A 24867-nucleotide genomic window follows, 5' to 3' on the forward strand; every position below is an offset into this window, starting at 1 on the left:
TTGTACACAAATACTGGTAATAATGCACAATGTATTCCTTACAGAGGGCCCTGGTCAAAAATGTTTGAGAGCCACTGTCTTAGAAAATGCAGTACAAGTGGTAATTATGTTTCAAGAGAGGCTGGGCAAGTCAAGAAGTGCTCATAGGTGTTCAGGACAATAATCTGGTGAAGTGGCTGACCTGGAAGGAAGCCATCTGTAGCTAAAGAAACGTCCCTGGTGGTGACATGAGCAGAGTGTCCCCGGCAATTTGAGGAATGGTAGTGGCTGCAACCGCCCCCAAGGCTGCAGCCACAAGCCTTAGCTGCAGTTCAGGTATCAGAGTGCCTTCTCTTCCTCACTTTCTGCAGAGTGGTGTGTGAGGAAAACCTGCCATAGTAGTCTCAGAAGGGGTGCAGCTGAACGTCTTGGCAGGGCGGAGTGGTAGTGCTCCGGTCACTGCACTCCGAAAGGAACAGGGCTTCGTTCTGTGGACTCGCTACATGCGGTATCTCTTGAAGTCAGTTTATTGAAGCTTCTACCCTAAGTTTTTGGCCATTCTTTCAAGATAATCTGTCCGTTGTTGGGTTTTATTATCTGTAGGTAAACAGATGGCATTTCAAGGACACTAGCAGGTGTCAAAAACAGAGTAAGTGTTGTGACTTCTAGGGAGTTCTTTCTCTCTCAAAGAAAGAGGCATTGCTCCGTGTTTCTGAATGTACTTAGAGCCTTCCAGACGTGGATATCGGGGGCGCTTCGGGCCACGTAGATGTTGGTGAACTCTAACCACCTATGAAGACAAACACAATTTTGTGTACTTTCAGACTAGTTCCACCACTCTACAAAAGCCACATTGAAATGTCACTACTAAATATCAATGGCGTAACCCAATCTTTGCTTGTTGAATATTATGCTAGTGGAACTCGCATTTTGCGGACTGTTAAATGCTTTCCAAGGCTCAGATTCTGTTATATATGTTCATCCAAGTGAACAATGTCTCCCCTCTCTTTAAAAGGATAGTTGAGCAAGCTCTATTCCCAGCTTGGCTTTTAGAAGGGGCCAGAAATAAGGATGAGGGACGTTGGCTCCAAGGGTAACCATGTTCAGAGAAGCAAACAAAACATGTTGAAAAAGCCGTGCAGCTCCACGAGCATCCTCACCCAGCCCCTTGGCCAACGCTGGAGTCCAGGAGGGAATCTAGTGGCCTGGTCACCTGGAAGATCTCAGGTGTGCCTGTGAAGCGTGCACAGCCAAACACGTTGTGCTCCAGCAGGTGCCATCTGTAAATGCTCATGATGATTAGCCATGGTTAATAGCAAGGGGACCAAGGACAATGACTTAGCAGGTCATAGCAAACAGAAGGACATGACAGACTGGAAGTAAGCAGGATCAGAAGTCTTGTAGGTAGCCGTGAGGTGCCTACAACATCATACGGAGAACTATGTGTGCGTACTGGACCCGGGCTGGAAAGCAGAGTGTGAGGTTCATATAATGGGCGAAAACAGGAGGAACTGGGGGTACCATGGTCCCAGGAATTCAGAATTCAGTTTCTGCAAAGGTCCCTGAAGGCCAATTAATAAAAATAGTACTAGTAAAGAAGTTGTGACTTTTCACCAAGGGCAGAGGCTGTTGACTCTTCAGATCTTTGTTGTAGGTAGACAAGAGGTGTAGGTAGATCTTGAGTCTTGCGCTTGCACCTTCTCAAAAATACATACTGATGGTATCATACAGGCACAATAAAATTAAGGAGGTCTTGATTATTCATTATACACCCATGCCAGTTGGCATTCATTCATGCTGATAACCAAGGAGCTTATCTACACACATGCACAAATAGTGTTTGACTAAAGCAATAATTTACACCAGGTGATACTTACCTGGTGTTGCCCAGTCTAGGCATCAGAGCCCTGAAACTAATAGTCAGATGTCTATTTATAACAGTAACTGAAGGAGTAAGAATTATGTATTTTATATGATTTTCTCTAATATAATTTCATTCTATAATTATGTAAAATAGGGACCTAGTTAAAAAAAAAAGTTCTGGTTGTTCTTTACTAATGAGATAGAAAATCATTTTAGCTCATTGTAGTTAAACTAGTAATTTTTATTCTGGTCTGAACTTACCTCTTTTTCCAGTTCTTCTGACCTCTTTTTCGTTCACCATGTTCCTGTTCCCACCTGAGATGTTTACCTTGACTTCCCCTTTATTCTTGATCACCAGCTGTATTTTTAAGGTGGCTCTGAAAACTGTATCCGCCAAACCTTTGATCTGCTTATTTCCACAGGTCGGGCAATTCTTATCCTGACCTAAGCATTCAGTTCTCTTTTCAGTCAACATTCTCGCCCATTGTTTTGGCCACATTCTACAATAATGCAGTGATGGAAGAAGGCTTATTCTGCCCCCTTTGTGAGGAAACACGCCAACTGTTAGGGTGCCAGCGGGATGTGCTTCTCCCGCTGGGCAGGATAGTGGATGCTGTCACCCCTGTGTGACCCCTGTCACCTCTGTGTGGCACTATTGTGTGCCTCCAGCAGCTGCCTAAGAATGTCTTAATTAAGCATTTAAAGTCAGCAGTCACATTGGCTACACAGACAGCACTTCATTTGGTCTTTGCAACAACCCCAAGAGACAGATCTTATCATCCTGCAAAGAGGAGGGAATTGACCAGAGTGGGAGGCACCCAGGGAGCAGAACACAGTCACCTGATTAAATCCCAGATCTTTCCTTTTAGATGGGTTAGGTCACTACATGGCACAAAATCATTAGACATTGGAAACTTTCCATGTAAACTTGGCCTTGGCCTTATAGCCTATTTTATTTTAAAATAACATAATCTCTCTGGTTTCTGTCATTTTATTTGGTTAGTTTCTGATTGGTCACATTACATACAACGATTATCACTTATCTAATTAGAAGTATAAATGATTCCAATGAATGAAAGCAGAAGCAAGTAATCAATCATAATGAGATTAAAAATTAGACAAATCCAGTATTTAGTTAATTCTGAACAATCCATATAATTACTATGCACAGTATTTTTAGAAAAACCAAAGGCATTAAACAAAAACAAAATTTTATAAATAAAGGATAGTTTGAATAGAAGTGAGAAAAATAGTTATATTTATACACTAATAAATTCTTCCAATTTTAAAGTAAAACATGCTTTAAATACTTTTTGTTATCTTTTATTGGTTTATTTGCTTTAAAAGTATTCCCTTATCTCTTGTGTGGTCATGTTAGAAATTTTGGCCCCCAGCCAGACAAGCCATCTATTTATCCACCTCGACAGTTTATATTCTGAGCATTTTTTGTCAGGTACTGGATAGGAAAAGAATACTGACAAAATAAAATGCAATAGCATAGGCATGTACTTATTTATAAATGGCATATCATATATATTATGACAATAAATATTATATTTATATATACATATTTATATGAGCTGTCATATAGAATATATATTAATATAAATATAAATGTTTTGACATATAGTCAATACATAGACATATATTGTCCTCCTTAAAAGGATCTGATGTAAGGCTGTGCAGGCGGTTCAGACCGGCAAAAGTTGACTGATGTTTCTTAAAGAAATATAAGGCGCTCTGCCCTCATTTTTGTTTCCTCTTTGGTTTTCATGAGAGCGTATATTGTTGGGGGTTTCCTTTTACTCCCCACATGGGTGCCGCTCCCGCTAGCCCAATCACCTGGTGTAAGAAGACTAAGTTGAGATGACTGGAGAGAAGTGATATAGTAGAGGAAGTGCTAATAGAACTGATCACCTTTGATAAGATTTCGGGATGATCTACATGATTTTAATAAAATATGATAAGCTAATATGTCTTGGAATCCATAATTTTTTGCACCACTGAAACAATGTGATAGTTTGTTTTAAGTTTGAATAGTTTGATAAATAGGTTGTATGTACTAATTCCAAATAATCTCAAAATATAGCAGAAATGACATATTTCTACTCTTTGTTTCTAATTGACTGTGGATGGAATATCTATATAATGAAATTATCACTGAATCATGTTAATAAATTTGTTTTCTGTGCATTTGAAGGTAATTTTTGAAGCTCTTCATGTGACCAGAAAAATACCATCTTACAATAAATGCTTCTTGGTCAAAATGATCATACATTTTTTAAAAATTTAGCCTATTAAGGTGGTATAGTAATAGGTTATCTAATATGTATCCTTCCCTGTATTCATGGAAGAACTCTGACTCAGTCATGGTGAATCAGCTCCAACGTGGTGGAGAGGTCATGAGCAGTTTCTGGGATCTGCGTTGCTATTGGTTGTGAGCCCAGGCAAGAAAGTTAGCTTCTCTAATAGTCGGGTGTTCCTTCTACAGTATTGGAAAGGTAGTAATACTTCTGTAAGAGTTGTGTGAGAGCCATGTGAGATCATACATGAAAACAACAGTACATGAGACATGGTATGTAGTCAATGCCAATTAGTATCTTTATTGTCTCTTAATATAATGCTGATTTTGTTAATATTGTAGGCATGATTCTTAAAAAATATTTCCTAGTGAGGTTGGCTTGAAATTTTCTTTTTGGATGCTATTTTTGTCAATTATTTTTGACTGGAAAGGTATCTGTTTTCTTCCATTTTCCAGAAGATGAAACAACATTTAGATTTCTGCTTAATTAAGGAATGAAATTTTTTTTTCTGTAAACCATCATTGTATTCAAGGTTCCTACAGATATAGTTCCTTGACAACTTTTCCATTTCTTTTCATCTTTTCAAATATTTCACTTAAATTAATTTTAATCATTTGTACTTTCCTAAAATATCTTTTTTACCATACAGTAATAAATTCAAACTTATTAAAGTTATACATAACATTTTCTTTAAAATTTTTGAGTCTCCTTAAAATATGTTACTGTCTTCCAATTATGTTACAAAATTGATATTTGCTATTCTTCACCTTTGTCCAGAACTAGTAACAATTTCATTACCAGGATTAGCACAGACAAGTTCTAGAAATGTATCAATACGAGGTATCTCAATAGTTTACTCTCTAATTTATCAATTTCCATTTTTATGAGTCCCTCCCTCCTATTTCTTTTATTTATTTTAAAGGGTTTTTTTTTCCTATTTTAGTGCTTAGTTTACTCATTTCCCTTCTTTTTAAATTTTAAGTCAAGGCATTTCATGCCAAGGAACTATGAATTTTCCTCTAAGTAGATTTTGATCCCATCCCATATCTTTAATAAGATATGTTGTTTATTGTTTTGATGTTCTTTTTTTTAAAACAAGTCTATTGTTTTAATGTTCTTTTTTAACTTCTTTACATCAAGAATAAGTCAAAAAGAATGCTTTTAATTTTTAAGTATCTTTTTCATATCTTTCAAATATCAATTTCTAGTTTCATTACAAAGAGCTCAGAGAATGTGGTCTGTAGTTTCCCTTTTTCCTTTCCCTCTAATTGTTTGATCATTTCAGCAATAAGCCTGAAAAAAAAACTGGGAGTTAAACATAGACACCATATTGGGCATGAAAGTTTTCTTTATCTTTCTGTCTTTAAAAAAATAGGCAAGCTTAGTACTTGTATAAGATAGATAAACTATTACTGTCTTTTATCTGCTTACTGATGATAGTGTCAATTTAAGTATCATTAATGCTCAATCTAGACTACAATTTGTCTTAGTTAACTCAGTATGCCTGCTTTTGTAAATTGTTAAGAATTTTAGAGTTGGATGGATTTTTTTTTTTACTTCTATGTGGTGAGCTCATTTTTCTGCTCTCTAATATGAAAGTATTATTCATGTTATTACTCACGTAATTTAATTATTTAAAGTACCGATTAGCTTTTGTTTGTTATAATTTGAATTTACTTTCAATATTCAAATTTCTTACATGCCTAAATTCCACTTCTAAGAATATTTCTTCTGTTTGTTTCATCATTGGTTTTGTAGGACATGGTCGGAGAGTGGGCGTTACCAGAAGAAATGGTGGATCGCTCACCGCCCTCCAACAACTGCATATTGGGCCATGTGATTCACAGACTCACTGAGAAATCTCTGCCCCCTCAAGTGGAATCAACAGTACCTGAAATGCCTTCATTTGCTATTAAAGGGTGCATTTTGGGGAAAACATTTAGTGGAAAAACTACTGTTCTAAAGCTTCTGGAAAGAGGTATAATTTCTTTGTATGTTTGTATTTATTAGGTTCTACCAGCATTGACTCTAGCCGCAAATGGCTCCGCCTGTAGAAAATATGCATGAGGACCCGCTGCACAATAGGAATATCTGTCATCAAGAATTTTATACTAGAATGATCAAATATTTTGTTATCCAAGGGAGACACTTAGGGATGTGGAGTCGCAAACTGCGACTGTCCCAGGCAAGCCTGGCTTTAGGGAGATGCTCTGCAATGATAATGTGCGGTGTAAATAGAAGTAACAACTCATAAACTCTTCCCCGTAGATTTTACTTACTTTACTAATAGATGAAGTAAGATACTAATAATTTATCACACATACAAGAGAAATCCACTTAAAATGTAAGTTTTTTTTATTCTTCATGTGTGTTGAGTTCTCTGTTTTTAACGAGCCTTTGGTTTGTTCTGTAGAAGCTTTTATTTTTTTTTCAATTAGAAGCAGAATCATAGGTTTGCATCTGTTTGATTACTTTTATTCATTAATACAACATCATTACTGGTGTTCACTGCAAAGCTCAAGATTGGCACCGAGGCCAGTCCATTTGGTACCATCCCAAGGCAGAGAAGGGCCACAGGTCATTTACTGAGGTGTAAAAAAGACCTCCTTAAAAAGCCATTTGATAAAATCCCAATGAGATACCACCGCACATTTACTGTAAGAGTTGTAATTTTTTTAAAAAAGAAAAATGACAAGTGTTGGTAAGGATGTAGAGATATTGGAAAACATTACTTGTGGGAATGTAAAGTGGTAGACCCATTGTGGAAAGCAGTTTGGTGGTTTCTCAGTGAGTTAAACAAAGAATTGCCGTATGACCCCAGCAATTCCACTCCTGGGTATATACCCAAAAGGATGGAAACAAGTGTTCAAAAAAGAAATAACAACAACCTTGTGTAGGAATGTTCATAGCAGCACTATTAATAATAGCCAGAAGTTGGAAATGATCTAAATGTCCATCACTGGTGAATGGATGACAAAATATTCCATGTGATGGAATGTTATTTATCCACAAGAAGGAGTGGAATACTTGTATGTGCTACAACACAAATGAACCTTAAAAACATGTTACTAAGTGAAAGAAATCAGACACAAAAGGCCACATGTTGTATGATTCCACTGATACATATGAAATCTCCCGAATAGGCAAATGCACAGAAACAGAAAACAAACTAGTTATTTGCAGGGATAGAGATAGGGAGATAGGAAGTGACTGCTTAATGGGTTTCCTTTTGGGAGGATGAACATTTTTTGGAACGAGATAGCAGTGATGGTTGAATGACCTTGCAAATAAGCTAAATACAACTGAAGCGTGTCTCTTAGAATGGTTAAAATGGTTAATTTTATGTTCTGTGAGTTCTAACACAATAATAATAATAATAACAATAAGAAGAAGAGGAAGAAGAGGAAGAAGAAGAAGAAGAAGAAGCAGCTTGATCCAGAAGACAGTTCTCGGGGGCCCTAAAGACAGTGTGAGAGGGGAAGCCAGCCCAGGACAGTGATGTCAATTTCCTAAACTGCCTTTTTTACTTTAGACTTTCCTATTCGGGTACTCTCTATCGACACACTTCTGCAAGAAGCTATCCAAGCATTTCATGACAAAGAAGCAGCCCATGAGGCCCTACCCATTCAGAGTGAAGTCAAAGGAATGGCTGGACCTGATCTGCACGGGAATGAAAGCCAGGTGAGTGTGATTTTAGTTACTGTTCATGCACCTCCCCGTATGAGATGTGAAGCTAGGTAGAATCTAAGAGATCTTCTAGACTAGAGATTGGTAGACTTTTCTGTAAAGGTCCCAAGAGTAAATATTTCAGGTTTTGTGGGCCAAAAGGCAAAATTAAGGGTAGCGTAGGGTTCTTATATAATAAGAAAGAAATTTGCCCCCTCCACCACCACCAGTTTCCCTGAGTGGGCCATCCAGGGTGGTGGGCTGGCTTTGTGCCCAGTCACTTTCAGCTGGAGACTTTCTTCTCAAGGAAGAGCCACTGAAGGTGAGGGGGTGGAGGGACTGAATGTCAGGGGTGGGAGGGGAATAGGGTATGAGGACTGTGGGAGAGTTTACCAAGTCACCAGCTCCCAGAGAGAAATTCTACTACTGCCAGCCCAGCAGTGGCCAACAGAGGAGTCCCCTTCATTTAGTGGGGGCCCGAGGCCAGTGCCAGGGCTGAGCAGGGACAGGGGTGGAGGGGAACACCCAGCTTAGTTCCTAAGCTCACAATGGTGTCTTGTGGAGTTTTATATGCCGGTGGACCATAATAAAAGAGTCACCCCCCATAATGTGGTCTTTGGGGCATCATTGGCAGACTTCCGATCTAACCTTACAGATCTCAGTTTGGGGAGGTGGGGGTGGGGTGAAGGCCTCCAGGTGGTTCACCAGTGTCACATTCTTATCAGTATTGAACTTGCTACATTATTGCATGACGATTCTAAGGAAGGAAATAGAGGGTGTGGCCCCACCTAGAGAAGCACGATGTGGTCCAATATCCACATTTTATCAGGGTGACAGTAGGAGCCCTAAGCTTGTTTTTATTGGGGTCCGAAGGCTTGTTAATGTCTAGGCTGTGATAGGGATCCCAGATTCTAAGTCCACTACTCTTTCCCCTACCTTATGCTGTCTCCAAAATGGAATAAATTCACAAAGAGTCTAATTCAGATCATTTGCATGAACTGCAAAATAAGCATCATTTAACCATGAATTCTGAAAATAACTGGAAGTTTTCTTTGCTGTGGGCGGCTCTGTCTTCCATGTGGTGCTGCTCCCCATCATCCAACCTTTAGGGTGCCGGATAATGCACACGTCTGTCCTGATTTCCCTTATGGCTGGCCATGCCTGACGCCTCAGGGCTGATCTTCCTAAGATGGGTTTCCGTAAACTCTACCTCCTTCTCAGCTTCCAGGGCATGTTCAAAATGGCAGTTGCTCTATTTTACAGAGTAGCTGACGGCCAATTGAAAGACATTCCACCACAGGTTACAGTGTGTTTCCATAAGTGCTGTTATCATTAAACTTCGTTTCCTTCTAGAAATTAGTCAGCCTCTCTCAATATCATTTATGTTTTAGACAAAACAGCACAAATTTTCAAACCTTACTTAAAGAAATACAATTAAGAATGCCTTTAAAATATAACAATATTAAAAACCTGTTCATGTGTGTGTTTTCTCCCCAAAGGATCTGCAAAATAAATTTCCAGCTGATTCAGTTTCATATGAGGCATTACCAGAAAGAGAAGATAAAACTATACTTAGTAAGTAAAGTATCAACACAGATCATCCAGCACTGACATCAGAGGGACGGACAAACAGGAAGCACGTGTTTGTGAGCACAAACACGCTTCCAGGAGAAGAAAGGAGAGGCAAGGGAGTGTCACGCAGTTGTCTGCGTGGCCATTTGACAGACAGAGCAAGAGGGATACAGACTCCCCTCACCTCTGTCCACAGTGGGGATAAGAGACAAGAATGCTAAGGCGTCTTTCCCACTCCTTCAAGTGCTATAGCTGCTCAGTTGTGTGGTTACAAAAACCACCTGGATGTACCATCCTCCTCCTTCCTGGCTTTGCAGGGAGGCAGGGCCTCATTGTTCGCCCTCTCCTGCCTAGGTCTGGGTGAGGGGTGCTGTCGGGGTGCTCTCTGCATGCTACTGCTCTGTCCACGGCATTGGGGGAGGCTGCAGGGTCTGGTCTCTGCAGCACACCTGAACAGTGGTTGCTTAGATGACACAGTGTATTCCTAACCTTGGGCAACACAGATAGAAGCAAGCTCCCCAAACCTAATAAACAGCCACCTCCCTAGAGAGCTGGTCTTCAGTCCTTCAGGTCCTTGGTAGAACCATTGATAGAAAACACTTTCAAGTCTTAAAAATATTTTCTACTTGTGCTAGTGAAGGCCTTGCCCTGTCCAATAGTTCCCTCGTGTTCCAGAATGTTCAGACCCCTCTTGCCATCACCATTCTTGCCATCACCAGTGGGCAGTGTGGGATTCCCTAGGGGTGTACCACTCCCCCAAAGCAGTCAAGTTTTCCATCCTACAAAAGGAGTTAATCTTCCCCTTATTTTAGTTTCTTTGTTTCTTCCAGATTTTTTAATTGGTTTTTAATCTAAGACTGTATAACCTACTTTATTACAAAAGTACACTAATTATAAACAGATTTTGAAAACTTTGTATTTATCCTTTGAATTTAACCCAAATCTCGTGTGGCTTCTAGAGTTTTCTTTCTACTTTTAGACTTTGTTTGTTACTTATAACTAGATAATCCAGGAACATAAAATGTAAAGAATTAAACTTTTAACATTTCTTGAGAAACTTGGCTTGTTTTCCGAAAAACAACCCTCAACAGTGTTGAAGTATTTCTAAAGATACTGTCCTGAGTGGGCCACACTGGAGGGAAGGCGGCAGGAAACGCCGAGCCGCACGGTGGCCGGGATCTTAACGCTGGAGTGAGGATGACAAGCAGGCTGTGGTGATTCTATTACTTCCTTCCTCAGAGTGGCTCAGGCAGGGCCGGGTCCAACGACCCCCTTGTCCCACACCCTAGACGGGCAGACACTGGAGTTTGTTCTTGCCACTTTTCCTGTTGCTAGGTGCTGATACCAGTAAAACACCAAAGGCTGAAGAAGTCCAACCAAGTGATAGTTTCTCTCAAGTAAGTATTGTGATCTGATTTTGGGTACTAGCATATTGAAACGTGTCACGATTCCTTGATTTTTGATGTGTCTTCAAGTGGCATGAAACACCAATGTGTTTCTCTTTGGTTTGAAGTAAATATGATGGTAAAACATCAGCTAATATGTGCTATTCTTTACATTATTAATATTCTTTATATCTGAAGCAGTGGAAATTGATATTCAGTTTTGCCAAGTAAAAAAGTAAACACATTTTTTAATTTTAGACTTAATGCCAGATTTTCATTAACGCGCTGTTCTTTACCAGTTAATTTATGACTTTTATTTTCTCTCAGACTCTCTTTACTTTTAAAGAATTTTCCCAGAATTAACCCTTAGCCTTACTGGTGACTCTACAGAATATTTTCCTTATCTCTTAAAAAATGTTTACAACAATTCACTCACTGTTGTTTTAATGGCAATTAATCTTTCCATACATAGCATTGCTTTACTATAAATGGAAACATTTTTTTTGTCATCAAACAGAATGGCCAGATTAATCAAGTGGAATTTCATCTACTTTATTTTATTACATATGATTACTTTTATTATGCATTTTAAAATAGAAAACAATTTTATAATATTTTAAATTTTAAAATTGTTTAAAGAAAGAAAAGGTTTTGAATGGATGTACATCAAACGCTAAACATGGTGACCAATAGGGAGAGAAGAGGGTTTAGAGAAAGCGATAAAGGGAAACTTGTAACTTTTACTCTATGTGTTTGAAATGCAGATTACCAGGAAGACTAAGTATATTTTTATATTTACATTTATTGAGTTGCAAGTCCCCAAAATTCCGCATTCAGTTCAATTCAAAGGGCACACTTTGTTTCACACACTGTTGTAATGATTTGGGATCTATCTCTGAACAAAAAAGACAGAGTTCTTGGGCTTTATGGAGTTTCCATTTTCCTAGAGGAAAACAGATAATAGAAGCGCAAACACATAAATGAATGAATTACCGCTTTACAATCCATTAGATGGTGATGGTGCCAGGAGAGAGGAGTAAGGTAAGGAGTGGAGTAGGCTAGGGGATCAGGGGCACAGGTCGAGGGGAAAGGGCAGGCTGCTGTCTCACATGGGGTCAGCCTCCTTGAGAAAGTGAAGTTTCCGCAGGCTGAGAGCAGATTGAGAGAGTCAGCCAGCCAGACCTGGGGAAGCATTTCAGGCAGCGAGAACAGCTGGATGACAACAATGAAGCAGAAAGGTGCTTGGCACCAAGGTGGGAGAGGAATGAGGGATGAGCAGAGAGAGAGGCACTGGGAGGGTCAAGACTCAGGTCAGCTGGGGCCTTATGGGCAATGATTCGGGCATTTGGAGCAAAAGGAGGAGTCTTTGCAAGGTTTGGAGCAGAGATGTAATGTCATTCTACATAAAATGCTCACTCTGGTGGCTGAGTCAAGAACAGGCACTAGGAAAGTTGCTGTTGATGGAGGGTAGCTTTGTTGGGCCAGCCCATTCGAAGGTAACATTCTTAGAGAGCATTCTAAGGCTGAGCAAAAGAGAAAAGCTTATTATTTGAGGACCAAAGCAGGTGGCAGGTAAGTAAAGCTGCGAACAAGCAAGCAACAAAACAAAGAAGATATGTGGACTGTGACCTAGAATGAAGAGAGCGTTGCAGGACAAGGGCCGTGTTTCTGCCGGTTATCCCAGAGGCATGCCCCATCTGCATGGTAGGAGTAGCTAGAACCAATCAGAAAGCCTCATTCTTCTTGACTGGAAGTATTTGAGGATGAGGTTTGGGATGCTGAAAATTAAACAGGAAGATGTTGAAAGGGAGGAAGTCACATAGGAAGAACTTCAAAATCTGCATACACATTTTTCTAAAATTCATGGAGGGCACCAAAATTATCACAAATGATTGGTGTCTTCACCAGAGAATATGACCATTTAATGGTTTTTTCCTCCAAATATTTGGAATCTGACTTTTAAATTAGCTATACCTTGCCACCCATTATTTATTTTCACAGCTCACGGTGCGTGCTCAGCTTGGTGCGAAATCAGAAAAGATGCTGAAGAAAGGAAAGAGCGTTTCTGACGTGTTGCTAGTTAACATCCTGGTAAATGCTATAAAGTATGTGTTTTTGTTTATCTATTTAATATATTCTCTATCATGTAGAGATGTACAAAATTAATATAGAACTATTTTTAATGTCTAATGAACACTACTTATCTACATAAGAAAACATACAGCAAGACCGAGATATATTTTGTGATTTACATGCCTATATTTCACTTCCCCCTTTAGCAACAACACCTTTGTTCACCCAGATGCGAATTCAGGTCAGTTGCTATTCCAAGTGGGAAATTTGAGGAGAAACCAGATTCTACTTGGAAAAGCCAAGGGACATGTTATGGAGGGGAGAAACCCAAACTGTGGTCTCACAGGCCAATGAGCTTCCTCATTTTGGGTTTCAGAAGGAAGGGGTGAACCCAGGGATCCAAAGGCTGGTCAGTGATGGGGAGGAGAGCAGTGAGAAAGTAGAGTTGCACAGGCAAGAGATAATTGTGAGCATAGCAGAGAGGTGACATGTGATAGGGGATGAATAAAAGTCAAAATAGGCTGTGATTCTGTAATCTTCCTTCTTTCTAAAGATAAAGGATTCTCCTTGGCCCTCCTTAGTAATACAGAAAAAGGACAAATTAAAAGAAGCCGTTGAGGCTCTGCTGATATATATAAGAAATAGATGAGGCTTAGCAGGATGGGGGGAAAGAATCGAAAAGGCTACTGAGAAGAGCTCAGAGAGCTTGAGTGGGTGAGGACTTAGAATTGGGGTAACTGTGCTGTGTGGGAAGCAGTGAGTCTGAGGGAGGCAGGGAAGGAGGTTTTGGGGAGGTTTTGCCCTGCATCTGAGTGGAACCCCCACCCACTTTAGTGTTCTCTTGAGACCTCATCAATGGCTTAAGTTGCCTCTCCATTGTGCTGTGTCTTGGAATGTTTTCTTCTTGAATGCCACGCTGAAGAAATCGGGTCACGAGGATGCTCCCCCTCAGAGCTAGAAGGGATCTCATTCTCAGAAGTGGAACAAAATGTGTTTTACCCGTGGGACTTCTTGTTGAAACAAACTGTATTGGGGGTGGGGAGCTATAAAGCAGATCTTAGCTTTGGCTTCAGGGGAACTAGCATGTCCGCACACCACTACCATCAAACTTCACTACCCTCCCCCCACCATCCCATTGCCCCTGAGCCACCTTCCCAGGGCTGTTGTCCCTTTGAAATTCTTTCATCTAATCCAAATCCATCCCTTTGCAATGCGGAAAGGAAGGCACGTGGCAGTTCAGGGAGGCAATCTAGTCACGGGTCTGGTTGGCAGTGTAGGCAGAGCCTAGGCCCAGGCCTTCTCACTCCACGTCGCCTGGTGTCCTCATACTGCAGCTGAACAAGTGTGGCCTTGACCTCCTCTTCCCTCTGAAGTGGCTGTGAGACTGTGGGTGGAGGGGAGGCCACCTAGGCTTGGGGAGGTGCTCAGGGAACTTCATCTTAGGCCAGCAGAGCCACAAACCCATTAGGCAGAGTGCTTCGCCACATTCTGCACAAGTTATAAAAGCAAAAATGCAGTCTTTTCCTGCTCTTCATAGTTCTAACAGAGAAAGGAACAAGACCATGACTTTTAATCCAAACACCAAAATCTCGATTTTGTGTAAATTAGAGGTTTAGAAGCGAAAAGTTGACGTTTATGCCTCTTTCATGTTGTTTTCCAATTTAGAGAGCTAAAATAATTCTTAGAGCACCCATTCTCTATAAAGGATGCTGCATTGAGGGGCCTTACCCAACTCATAATTTAATTCAGATAACTAAGGTTCACTTGAATTTTTCTAAGTTGCAATAGAATACTTACCAGTTGCATGGTGAAGTGAATGAGAGCCAGAGGAGTTCGGATCAGGCGGTGGTGACTCTATCACCTGATGGAGTGACTCCATGCTGGCTGGGGTGGAGGGGTAGGAAGAAGTTCCCAGGCTGGCACTGTGAGTGTCCACCACGTGCTAACCTCTGTGCTGGGATCTTAAACGTAGCATTTTAGTTCATTCTCACAAGCCCCCTGTGATGTGTTATCCCACTGCGTATAGACAAATGAATGGGTTCAAAGGAGAAACTGCCTGTGAACACAGGCTAAAAAATGCAATTCATCCTAATTCATACTCACATAACAGTGAGGAGATCAGTTTACTTGAAGTAAATGGCTCAACGTTATGGGAAGAAGATGTAATAGGTAAGTAAGTTGTGTCCAGTTAGTTTTAAATACCATGTTATGGCCTCTGGAATAGATTTGGTGGGCAGCAGGCACCCACAGAAGAACTGTAAGCAAGTGAATGATTAGTTAACCTAACTTTAACTATAAAGAAATAAAATTCATACAGGAGGAGATTATTATGAAATTGAAAGAATGATAAAGGCAAGATTGATTGTATTATTATTTCCAAAGTAGTCATGTCTACTGAAATGTTCATGGTTTGTCCACTTTTCGTTCAGTCAGATACCGGTGGATCAAGGCTGGGTCCTCGATGGTTTTCCCATGACGCTGAACCAAGCAAGGCTTCTGGAGGAAGCGCTCACGGGCTGCAACCGAACCCTCATGGAGCTGGAGAGAAAGAAAGCCCAAAGACATGCATTGGCTGTCGATCCGACAGCCACCAAAGAAGTGCCTCCTCCCCCTGCTGCGCTGGACTTTGTCATGTTGTTAGATATTTCCGACAATTCCTCGCTGGATCGCATGAATGACATCATGAGTAAGTTGGATGCCTCTTTTTCATTTCATTTCATTTCATTTTATGTTATTTTTTGATGATCTTGTTCACAATTTAAATTTCTTTAAAATACCGGGTATCCTAAAATCTAATTCTTTTTCTGGCATGACCTCTCTGGAGTTGGTGCATAGTCAGTCCCAAAAAACGGCCCCCAGTTAAGATGCAAACCTCAAGTAGTGGGTCCCCAGGTTACCATCACTTCTCTCCAACCTGACTACAAACCTGGGGGTTTCCATGACCCCTCCTCAGGTTTGATAATTTGCTACCATGGCTCACAGGACTCAGGGAAACACTTTCTTTACTGTTACCAGTTTATTATAAGTGGATATTATAGAGAATACAGAGGAACAGCCAGGTGAAGGTACATAGGGCAAGGTCTGGAAGGGCCCCTGTGGAGCTTGGAGTGCGCCATCTCCCAGCCTTTGGGTGCCTTCGCCTGCCCAGAGGCTCTTCAGGCCCCCTCTTCAGAGTTTTTAGGGAAGTTCCAGGATGGAGGCATGACTGATTAAATCATTGGACATCATCATTGGCTCAGTCTTCTGCTCCCTAGAGACCAGGGGTGGGCTGAAAATTTTAGCCCTCTAATCACAATATGGTTGATTATCTGGCAACCAGACCCCAACCTCCAAGAGTCACCCCATTACCATAAGCTCAGACATGGTTGAAAAAGGTCTTATTGTGAATAACAAAAGATACTCCCAACCTACTAAAATGGAAGGACGTATTCATCAAGGACACATCTGATAAGGGGTTAATACCCAAATTTATAAAGAACTCATACTACTCACCACCAAAAACAAACAAACAAACAAAAGAACAATCCAATTTAAAAAATGAGCAGAGGATCTAAATAGGCGTTTCTCCAAAGAGAATGTACAGATGGTCAATAGACATGTGACAAGATGCTCAGCATCACCAATCATCAGAGAGATGCAAATAAAAACAATGAGCTAGCACCTCACGCCTGTCAGAATGGGTCCACAAATGACAAGTGTTGACAAGGATGTGGAGAAAAGGGCCATGCTCATCCTTGCTTTGAGCTGGCTTAATTTCAAGATCTTCCTTTCATTGTTTACTTCAATAAAATGACAGAGCCATTAGATATTCATTCAGCTATTGAGCCTCGTAGCATAAACTGGCTGCTGTTCATCACATTGCAAAAGGGAAAATGCACTTCCATCCACACAAAGGAGGAGGAGTCACGCGGTCAGTAGTGAGGCTTCTGGTGGTCCAGCCAACTCCCCTTTCCTGTTTGGGGGACAGTGGAGGGCTGGCTAAGGACACTGCCGATCCATGGCCATCTGCTGGCAGAACAGGGCTCTGAACTCAAGATAAATCTGACTTGAAAGTAGGTTGTAAAGCGCACACAGACATCTGTGGGTGAGAGGATCCCTGAAAGCTGATTATGACCCTGCTAGGACCCCAGAGGGCTGGCCTACCCTCTTGTGGCTCCATAGGAAGAACATTGCCTGTGTGTTTCAAAAAACAGAGGGAAACCAATTGGCAAAACCTTTCAAGAAATCCAACTCAATCCAGTTTGAGTTCTTTCAGTTCCCTATCAAAATTATATAGGAAGTAATTGTGGTAAATTTGTCAAAGCTGATATTAGCATCTAAATAATTTCATTTCTTGGATGAAACTGGAGAGCATTATGCTAAGTGAAATAAGCCAGGAAGTGAGGGACAAATACCATATGATCTCACCTTTAACTGGAACATAAGCAATAGAAGAAAAAAGCAAACAAAATATAACCAGAGACATTGAAGTTAAGAACAATCTAACAATAGCCAGAGCGGGGGTGGGGGGTGGGGTCGGGGACAGTGGGGAGAGGGGATTACAGGAACTACTATAAAGGACACATGGACAAAACCAAGGGGGAGGGTGGAGAGGGGGGAGGGAGGTGGGTTCACCTGGGGTGGGGTGGAGGGATGGGGAGAAAAGGCATACAACTGTAATTGAATAACAATAAAAAATAAAATAAAATAAAATAATAATAATAATTTCATTTCTTAATTCTAGAGCCTTGACTTACAACTAGGTTTAAAAAGGCCCCTTCTCCACTACTCCAGGGAGACTTTCTCCTTTGTCAAATATTATATTTATATATATGTAAATAATCTTTGTTTCTACTCTTAGAAATTGGTATTAAAGCATAATGTGATGTTTTTCCTTTTTATCTTATATTTCTAATATTGTATGTTTTGGGGCCTGAAGTGAACTGAATGAATAGCTCAGTCAGGACTGTCTGAACCATGGAAACTAGTATGAAGGCGTTGAATTGATGGTTCGCACTAGTTTGGGTTAGAATTGAGTGTGCTGAATAAGTGCCCACGACTTTGAAAATCAGTCCGCGGCTTTCACGGTCACGTATTTTCAGTTAAGAAAAAGTATTACTCTTTTATATCTTAAGATTTTTCTTTCTTAAAGTATAAGATTTGAATGGCTTTTGAGAGATCATTTTGCCATTATACTCTCCTTATCCTAGGCAAAAACCCACCTAAACTGTTTTGTGCAGATAAGACTCTATCCTTCTACAATAGCTTGTTCACTCACAGATTCATTTATTTTTTATTGCATGCTGTGCAAGGCACAAGAAGAACTATATCCTGTCTTCCAAGAGTTTGTAGGAAACTGTAGATAAAGAACCAAGGGGTTACACAGTACAGAGCTGTGTCCCACATGACGGCCACTAGGCACACGTAGCTATTTCAATTAATTAAAATTAATAAATTGAAAAATTCAGCTCCTCAGTCACACTGGGCACATTTCATGTATACAGGTGGCTAGTGACTGCCATATCCGACAGTACCAATGTAGAAGGTTTCCATCATCTCAGAAAGTTCTGTCGGGTGTCATTGGTAGAGGGATGGGAGCTACAATGCACCACTGGTAAATATTTAGCATTTATAATGTGCCTGGAATTGATAATACAGAAGTGAAGGGCAAGTCCCTACCCTCGAGCAGTTCACAGCGTGGCATGAGAAGAAACAGAGTAAGATGCTTATTATAATATAGTCAGTGCTGTGCAATAACAGGTGTGCCCAGCATGGAGGGAGGTCAGGCAGACCAAGAAAGGGAGGAAAATAGAAATGCACTTGCAAGCCTTGGTAGGTTAGTGTGGTCCATCTAGAGAACAGCAAGTGCACAGTAAGGCTGGAGGGAGTAAGCCATAGAGGAGCGGCAGACAAAAGCCTGGAGACTAGACAGAGGCCAGATGAAGAGTCTTGCCCCTGGCTTGGACTTTATCCTGAAGCCAAGTGAAGTCAATGCATTATATTAAAGCTGAGATTTAATGCAATTAGATATGCTTTTCATATCATTTTGGCTTCATTGGAAGGGGAATGAGATTAGAAGCAATGAAATGAGTTAGAAAACTATCACCACCTGAAAAACAATGAAGGCAATAAAACAACTGTAAGAAGCAAGATAGGAAGAGTCAAGTTCAAGCCGTACTTAGGAGAAAAACCACTAAACGCAGTGATCAGGTGGGCTGGGGGATGCAGCACAGGGAGAACAGGATGACTTTGAGTTTCTGAGTTGCTCAGTTTTTTGAATGATGATACCGCTCGCTTAGAGAGTATGGAAAGAACACATAAGAGTCTCTTAGGAATATACTGAGCTCAAAGTGCCTGTGGGGCTTTGCAGCTAAGATGTCAGAGAACAGTTTTATAAATGAGTCTAGTTGTCAGGAGGAAAATGTGCACTAAAGTTATAGACTTGAAGGTAGGATAGATCATCTAAAAAGAAAAATATAATTTAAAAAATATTCAAACCCAAGAAAACGTGAAAATTTAATGGGAAGAGCAAAGGAACTTCTCAGAAGCAGGAGCTCTAGAGAAAGGAAGAAAGCCAGGGTGAGTGGCGTCTCATAATCAAAAGGAAGACAGATTGTCAAAATAAGGGTGTTGTACTCTCCTCCTTCCAGACTGGTGGGGGCTGGGGTCCTGAGGCCCTGGCTGGGGGTCCCTAGGGTCTGGTGCAGCATGCCTCCCTACAATGCTTGGGGTCCATGGAGAAGCAGGAAGAACAGCACCACAAGGAAGCAGCCTACAGCCAAAGCCAGGTGAGCCCGAAGGCTGGACATCAGTCCAGCCAGGGCCAGGCAGAGAGGAATGGACCAGACTGAAAGCCAGCAGGCAGGAGACAAGGGACACCTGAGGAAAGGGGACATCCAATGTGGGAGTAAGGAACTGTCAGAATGGAAGAGTGGGAGGCTATGCTTGGGTTTTTAGCCGGTACCTTGAGCCATCACCAGCCTGCGGGGGAGCAGTAGTGTTCACCATGTGGTGAGACACAGAGAGACGGCGAGTGCAGCCCCCAGATGCTTCACCTTGTGCAACAGTGACTGAAAAGAAACATGTCTGTTTCTTCATCTGGGTGCCATCTTCAGTTTGTGAGGTCGCGGGGCTGTATATTGATGTATGCATTCTGTTTGGTAGGTACAATTCAATAAATACCTTATAATTCAAAAAGACGTCCAGAGTCTGGAGCCAGATTGACTGGAATCAAATCTTTTCTCTGTCATTTATGAACAGTGCACTTTGGGGCCAGTTATGGAATTACAATCCTGCTTCACAAATTTTCTGTGTCTATAAAATAATGGAATATTGATGCAGACTCCGGCCAGCGATGTCCGCAGTGTTGTGGATGCGAGAAACAAAATCACAGGGACTGCAGAAGTCCTGCAGAGAAAAGGGACAGCACGGCCACTCTCTGAGTGAGAGAGTGCCCCGACCCTTGCCTGCACAGGCTTTTATTGCTTTCTGGGAGCATTACATCAAGGAAGGTCCTCATTCATCATTGTCAGGCAATAATGATCAAACAATACATAACATTCAAAGAACTCTGAGGGCTTATTCTGAGTCAGGGTCAGTTAGCTAAAGGGCCATAAAACTTTGGGAAACAAACTCATTTCATGCTTGGACCCTTATCAGAAAATTGAGGACATACTTAACAAAGCAGGTTTCACAGGATTTTATGCATTCTTTCTTAGGCCTGATCGCCCCAGGGAACTGCTTGTTCCTGCCCAGGGCTGCACTGCCCTCCAGCATTGTTTCAGGCTTAAGTCAGGCAGGGGAAGTAAGGCAGCCAAGAGATCAGGAGACTTCTCGAAGACAGAATGAGGACTCAGGTTATGTCAAAGCCCAGGGGTGAGGGTCCATCACCCCCTTTTTCTATAGCCCCCCAAGTCCTTCCCTGATGGTTCCATCATGACCGTGCCTGTCTTAGGTCACGCCTCCTTTGAGGAATCTTACCCATCATTGGCTAACCAATCACCTGCCTGGGGCCAAGCAGGTGAAGTAAAAGGGGGCAGAGGCAGTGTCCCAGCTGGGAAGATAAGCTTTGTCTCCTTAGTGGCTTATGGTCCCAAGGTCTCTTACTCAGCCTTAGCCATGGGGAGTTACAGCTTCTGAAACCAGACAGGGTGGTTCCCAACAAAATATGTGTAAAAGTATTTAAGAATTGTGTGCTAAATTTTACCTATAAATGTGACAGATAAATATATAAGGACTGAAACTGATCCACTGGCCTTGATGGCTTGGTGGCAGGACTGAGGCGGGTCTCAAAGGAGAAGTGGAGAAGGAAGGAGGGACTCGGTGGCTGGGGCATGAATGGGAATTGGGGAGGTGGGTAGAGAGTGAGTGGAGACAGCTTTCAAGGTGTTTATCTCTGTAAGAAAGTGGACAGCCATGGCAAAAGGTTATTTACTATCATTTCTTTAGTTTTCTCTCTCTCTCTCTCTCTCTCTCTCTCTTTCTCTCTTTGAGAAAAGAGCACATGGGTATCAAAGAGCTCAGGTGATCTTTAAGCCATGGAATTAGTGTGGTTACAAGTCACAGGGTTGTATATTTTTCTTTGAAGATGTCTACATGTGTTAGTGTAAGTCTTGGAAACAGAGATGAATGTCGTCTAAAGCTGGTATAGCCAAGAGACACAAAATTGAAGTTATAAGATAAGGGAAAGAAGTTGAAGGTTCAACCAAGCAATTCTGGTTTGCTAGAAAATTAAGTGAAGTCAGAATAATGCTGGTAACTTGGGGGAAAAGGACATTAAGAGACTGGCTGGTGTTAGAGAGATTTACTGGCTACATGGGAGTGTTTGACAGATAGTAGGAGTGAAAGTCATTAAGACAGCAGGGATGGAGCCATTCAAGGTGATCACAAAATCCAGGACACGGCCATGGTAGTGAGTGCGGGAGCAGAGAGAATGGCAAGGGGTCAATGCCTGGGCGCGGCTGGGGGGACGTGTGCTAAAGTCCCTGACAAACACGAGAAAGTGGCCGCGACAGCATCTCCTGAGAAAAGCCCCCACAATTTTCTTCAGTCACCCATTGCTAATGTCAGTAACCTTTGAGTTGAATAAATAACCTGCAAGCAGTATTCTGTGTTCTAGATCCACTTCCTCTTTTTCGACCGCGAATGTAGGTGGAGAGCGATTGATTGCTACATCCTGCGATGGTCCTTCATTTTCCTGAACACTATTAATTTATTCACTCTTTAATGTTCTCTTTCATAGAGTGGAAAATTCTAATTTTTTGAACATGTAGTTCAAAGCTCTTTTCCCTCTATGATTTTCCATTTATTCTAAGTTCGTGAGTATTCTGGATTTTATGCTATCAATCCTGAATAGGACTCAATCAGAGCTGTTGTGATTGTTTTTGTTATTGTATTTGGTCTCTTGTGGTCTATTCCTTTATATTTATTCCATAGGGAAAGATCATAAAGTCTAGAAAGGAAGGTAAATCACTTTATTGTGTTGTAAAATAATACTGATGAATAATTTGATGCATATTTGACTTTATGTGCACCTTGTTACTTCATTCTTAATTTTTACATCATGGTGGCAACTTTCTCATTGTTTCCTAGTTTGTTATTCACGAAGACCCATCATTTTCATTCTCATCTCTTCATAGGTAGTCCTGAGACCTCTCTATTAAAACCACAATTCCTCTTTAACGTTGTGTTTTACATTTTCTCCAATTTCCAAGGAAAATTTAAATTCTGATTCTCCAAACTACACTCATTCAACATCTTATTAAACATTTAAAAGGCAGGACCATATATCTATTTGAATCTCTTGTATCAGTACGTTTTGACAATGCTACTGCAACTTTGACTGATTTCGCAAATTGTCCAATTAAGTAATTTTCATGTCATAGCTAAAGAATTTCTGACTAAAACTCTTCACGAAGACATCAATCAACGTGTAGCTGCTAAGAACCAAGATTCGAATGATGACCAGAATTTAAGAGACCAAATACAGCATAGGTGAGTTTAAAATTCAATGTCCTGCTTCTTGTCCTTTGAATTACAACTGACAATTAGTCACTTTGTGACCATCAGACCTAGGAAAAAGATGAATTTCCTAACATGAAGTCTTTTACAGGTAAAACAAAACTAAGTAGCTTTGATGCTGAGTGAAATATCTATGTGCTTGTCTTCAGAGTCAGAGCGCCAGTCACCATGACCCAGGAGGAAAGAATTAAAGCAGGCAGCTCTTCCCTCTGTGGTTACGTGAACTTACTAGTTCATTATATGGAATCCTAATTCAGTCCCTAATTCAGTCCCTATTCAGCAAGTGCCAATGAAGATCGTGAAATTTAAAGACCTGGACATCAGACTACAGAGTATAGTTCTAAAAGTACTTCTGTTTTGCTAAGAATAAGTTAAGCTTTAAAAAAAAGAAACTATTCCTCTGATTGTGTGCAATCTGTTTATGGGAAGAGAAAATTTAGACAATTTCTTGAAACCTGGAGGAGTCTGAAGTACAGTGATTTACAGGGACAGGTCATTTGAGCGACATTAAGCCTGTCCTCTTTCAGGGAAGACAGCAAAGCTTCATGACCGGTTCCAAGAATATATTTGACTTATATAAAGCAGCTGCTATCTCCTCTTCCTCAAAGATCTCTACCTTCGATTTCTGCCCCTAAGAGGAAAGCAGATGACGTAGGTGGCTCAGGCTGTAGCTGCCATCAGACGTGAGCTTGGTCCTTCCACTATGAGTGCCGGTGACGTTTCCTTAGACTTTCACTTAGAGAGCCGAACTACCGCTAGAGCTTTCCTGAAATAATTCCATGTTCAAATCTTTGTTTACTCCTTCACGTACTTCAAAAGTATGGCTTGAAGGCATTAAATAATTTCTTCTTTAAAATGAATATTCTGCCATTGCCTGTAGAGTTCTTCAGGTTGATCTTTCAGATTTAACTATGTGGGCAGCTTATGTTTTCATTACGCATGTCCAATAAATCATGCTTAACGTTACTCAAATATTTCATTCATTGTGTAATATTTATGTAATACTTTGATTTCATAGAATTATAGGTTTCTTGGACAACTGGCCCTTATTGCAGCAATGGTTTTCGGAACCGGAAAATATTTTGATAAAAATCAATGCTGAAGTAGATAAAGAGTCTTTATGCCAAAAAGTGAAGGAAGTATTTATGAATGAATTAGTAAAAAAAGAGAATAAAGGTAACAATATTTCTTCATAATTCTGAGCATATGTGAGCAAAATGTGTGCTTTTAATAAATTTAAGAGGAAATGAAAGTGTGATCTCAAAGTCCTCTATTTGTACCATCTACAAATGTCTTCTAGATCTAATTTTAGTTTTCTGCCACAAATGTTTCTAAATAAAAGATTTCCTTGTTTTAATTTAATTTAATCAAAAAAGGTCATCTAGCTGAAATGTTGTTTTCATGTGAGCAAACAAATATCAGAGTTAAAATCAAGAATGTTACAGAGAAGAGCAAAGATTTCAAGCTGTCCACCTAAGCCTCATAAAGAAACAGAGAGTGATTTCTCCTTTTGGGATGGAAACTCTAGGCAGTTTATTTCCACCAATCCTCCTGTGTTGGTATGAATGTATTGATTATTAACTGCTCACTTATATGTCTGCTTCTGGGATATATATTACCTAAATTAAACCATCCTGACCTCCTTCCTTCTTCATCTAACCAATAATGATTTCCCATCAGCTTTTCATAGTGTTATTGGAATTGACTATTGAAAGGGACGTGAAGCTCATATGCTGCCAATGGCAGACTTTAATAGTAATTTTCCCTTGAGAAATGATTTTAGAAATGTATCCCTTTTATCAGTTGCCCCTAATTGTATTGGCAACTGCAGTTTCTTAGTATAAGAAAAAATGGTCAGAGTTAATATCACAAGGATTCTAAAACGGCCTTCAGAGCAAGCTGTCTCCAGACACCGGATCTGTGACCTAACTACCATCATGGATCAGTTAGCCGATACCAAAATAGTGCATAGGGGTAAGCCACAGTCACCAGGACCTTACACTTGGGAAGACAAGCTCCTCCATCGA

At 40.7% G+C, this 24867-nt stretch overlaps 1 protein-coding gene across 13 annotated transcripts in view; it reads left to right on the forward strand.

Moving 5' to 3' along the window:
* The window catches only part of SPEF2 (sperm flagellar 2), a 146832-nt gene that overhangs the window by 46621 nt on the left and 75344 nt on the right, over positions 1–24867 (forward strand). For all 13 annotated transcript variants that reach the window (XR_008425601.1, XR_008425602.1, XR_008425604.1 and 10 more), the window contains 8 exons: positions 5904–6123; positions 7678–7826; positions 9311–9386; positions 10719–10780; positions 12770–12873; positions 15271–15527; positions 22705–22813; positions 23859–24016. Coding sequence is in view for 7 of the 13 variants with exons in the window: in XM_053914258.2 (XP_053770233.1) it covers positions 5904–6123; positions 7678–7826; positions 9311–9386; positions 10719–10780; positions 12770–12873; positions 15271–15527; positions 22705–22813; positions 23859–24016 (1135 nt within the window). In the remaining 6 variants the exon portion in view is untranslated. The remainder of the gene's footprint in view (positions 1–5903; positions 6124–7677; positions 7827–9310; positions 9387–10718; positions 10781–12769; positions 12874–15270; positions 15528–22704; positions 22814–23858; positions 24017–24867) is intronic.

Source organism: Desmodus rotundus, chromosome 1 (genome assembly GCF_022682495.2).
Source record: "Desmodus rotundus isolate HL8 chromosome 1, HLdesRot8A.1, whole genome shotgun sequence".
NCBI lineage: Eukaryota > Metazoa > Chordata > Mammalia > Chiroptera > Phyllostomidae > Desmodus > Desmodus rotundus.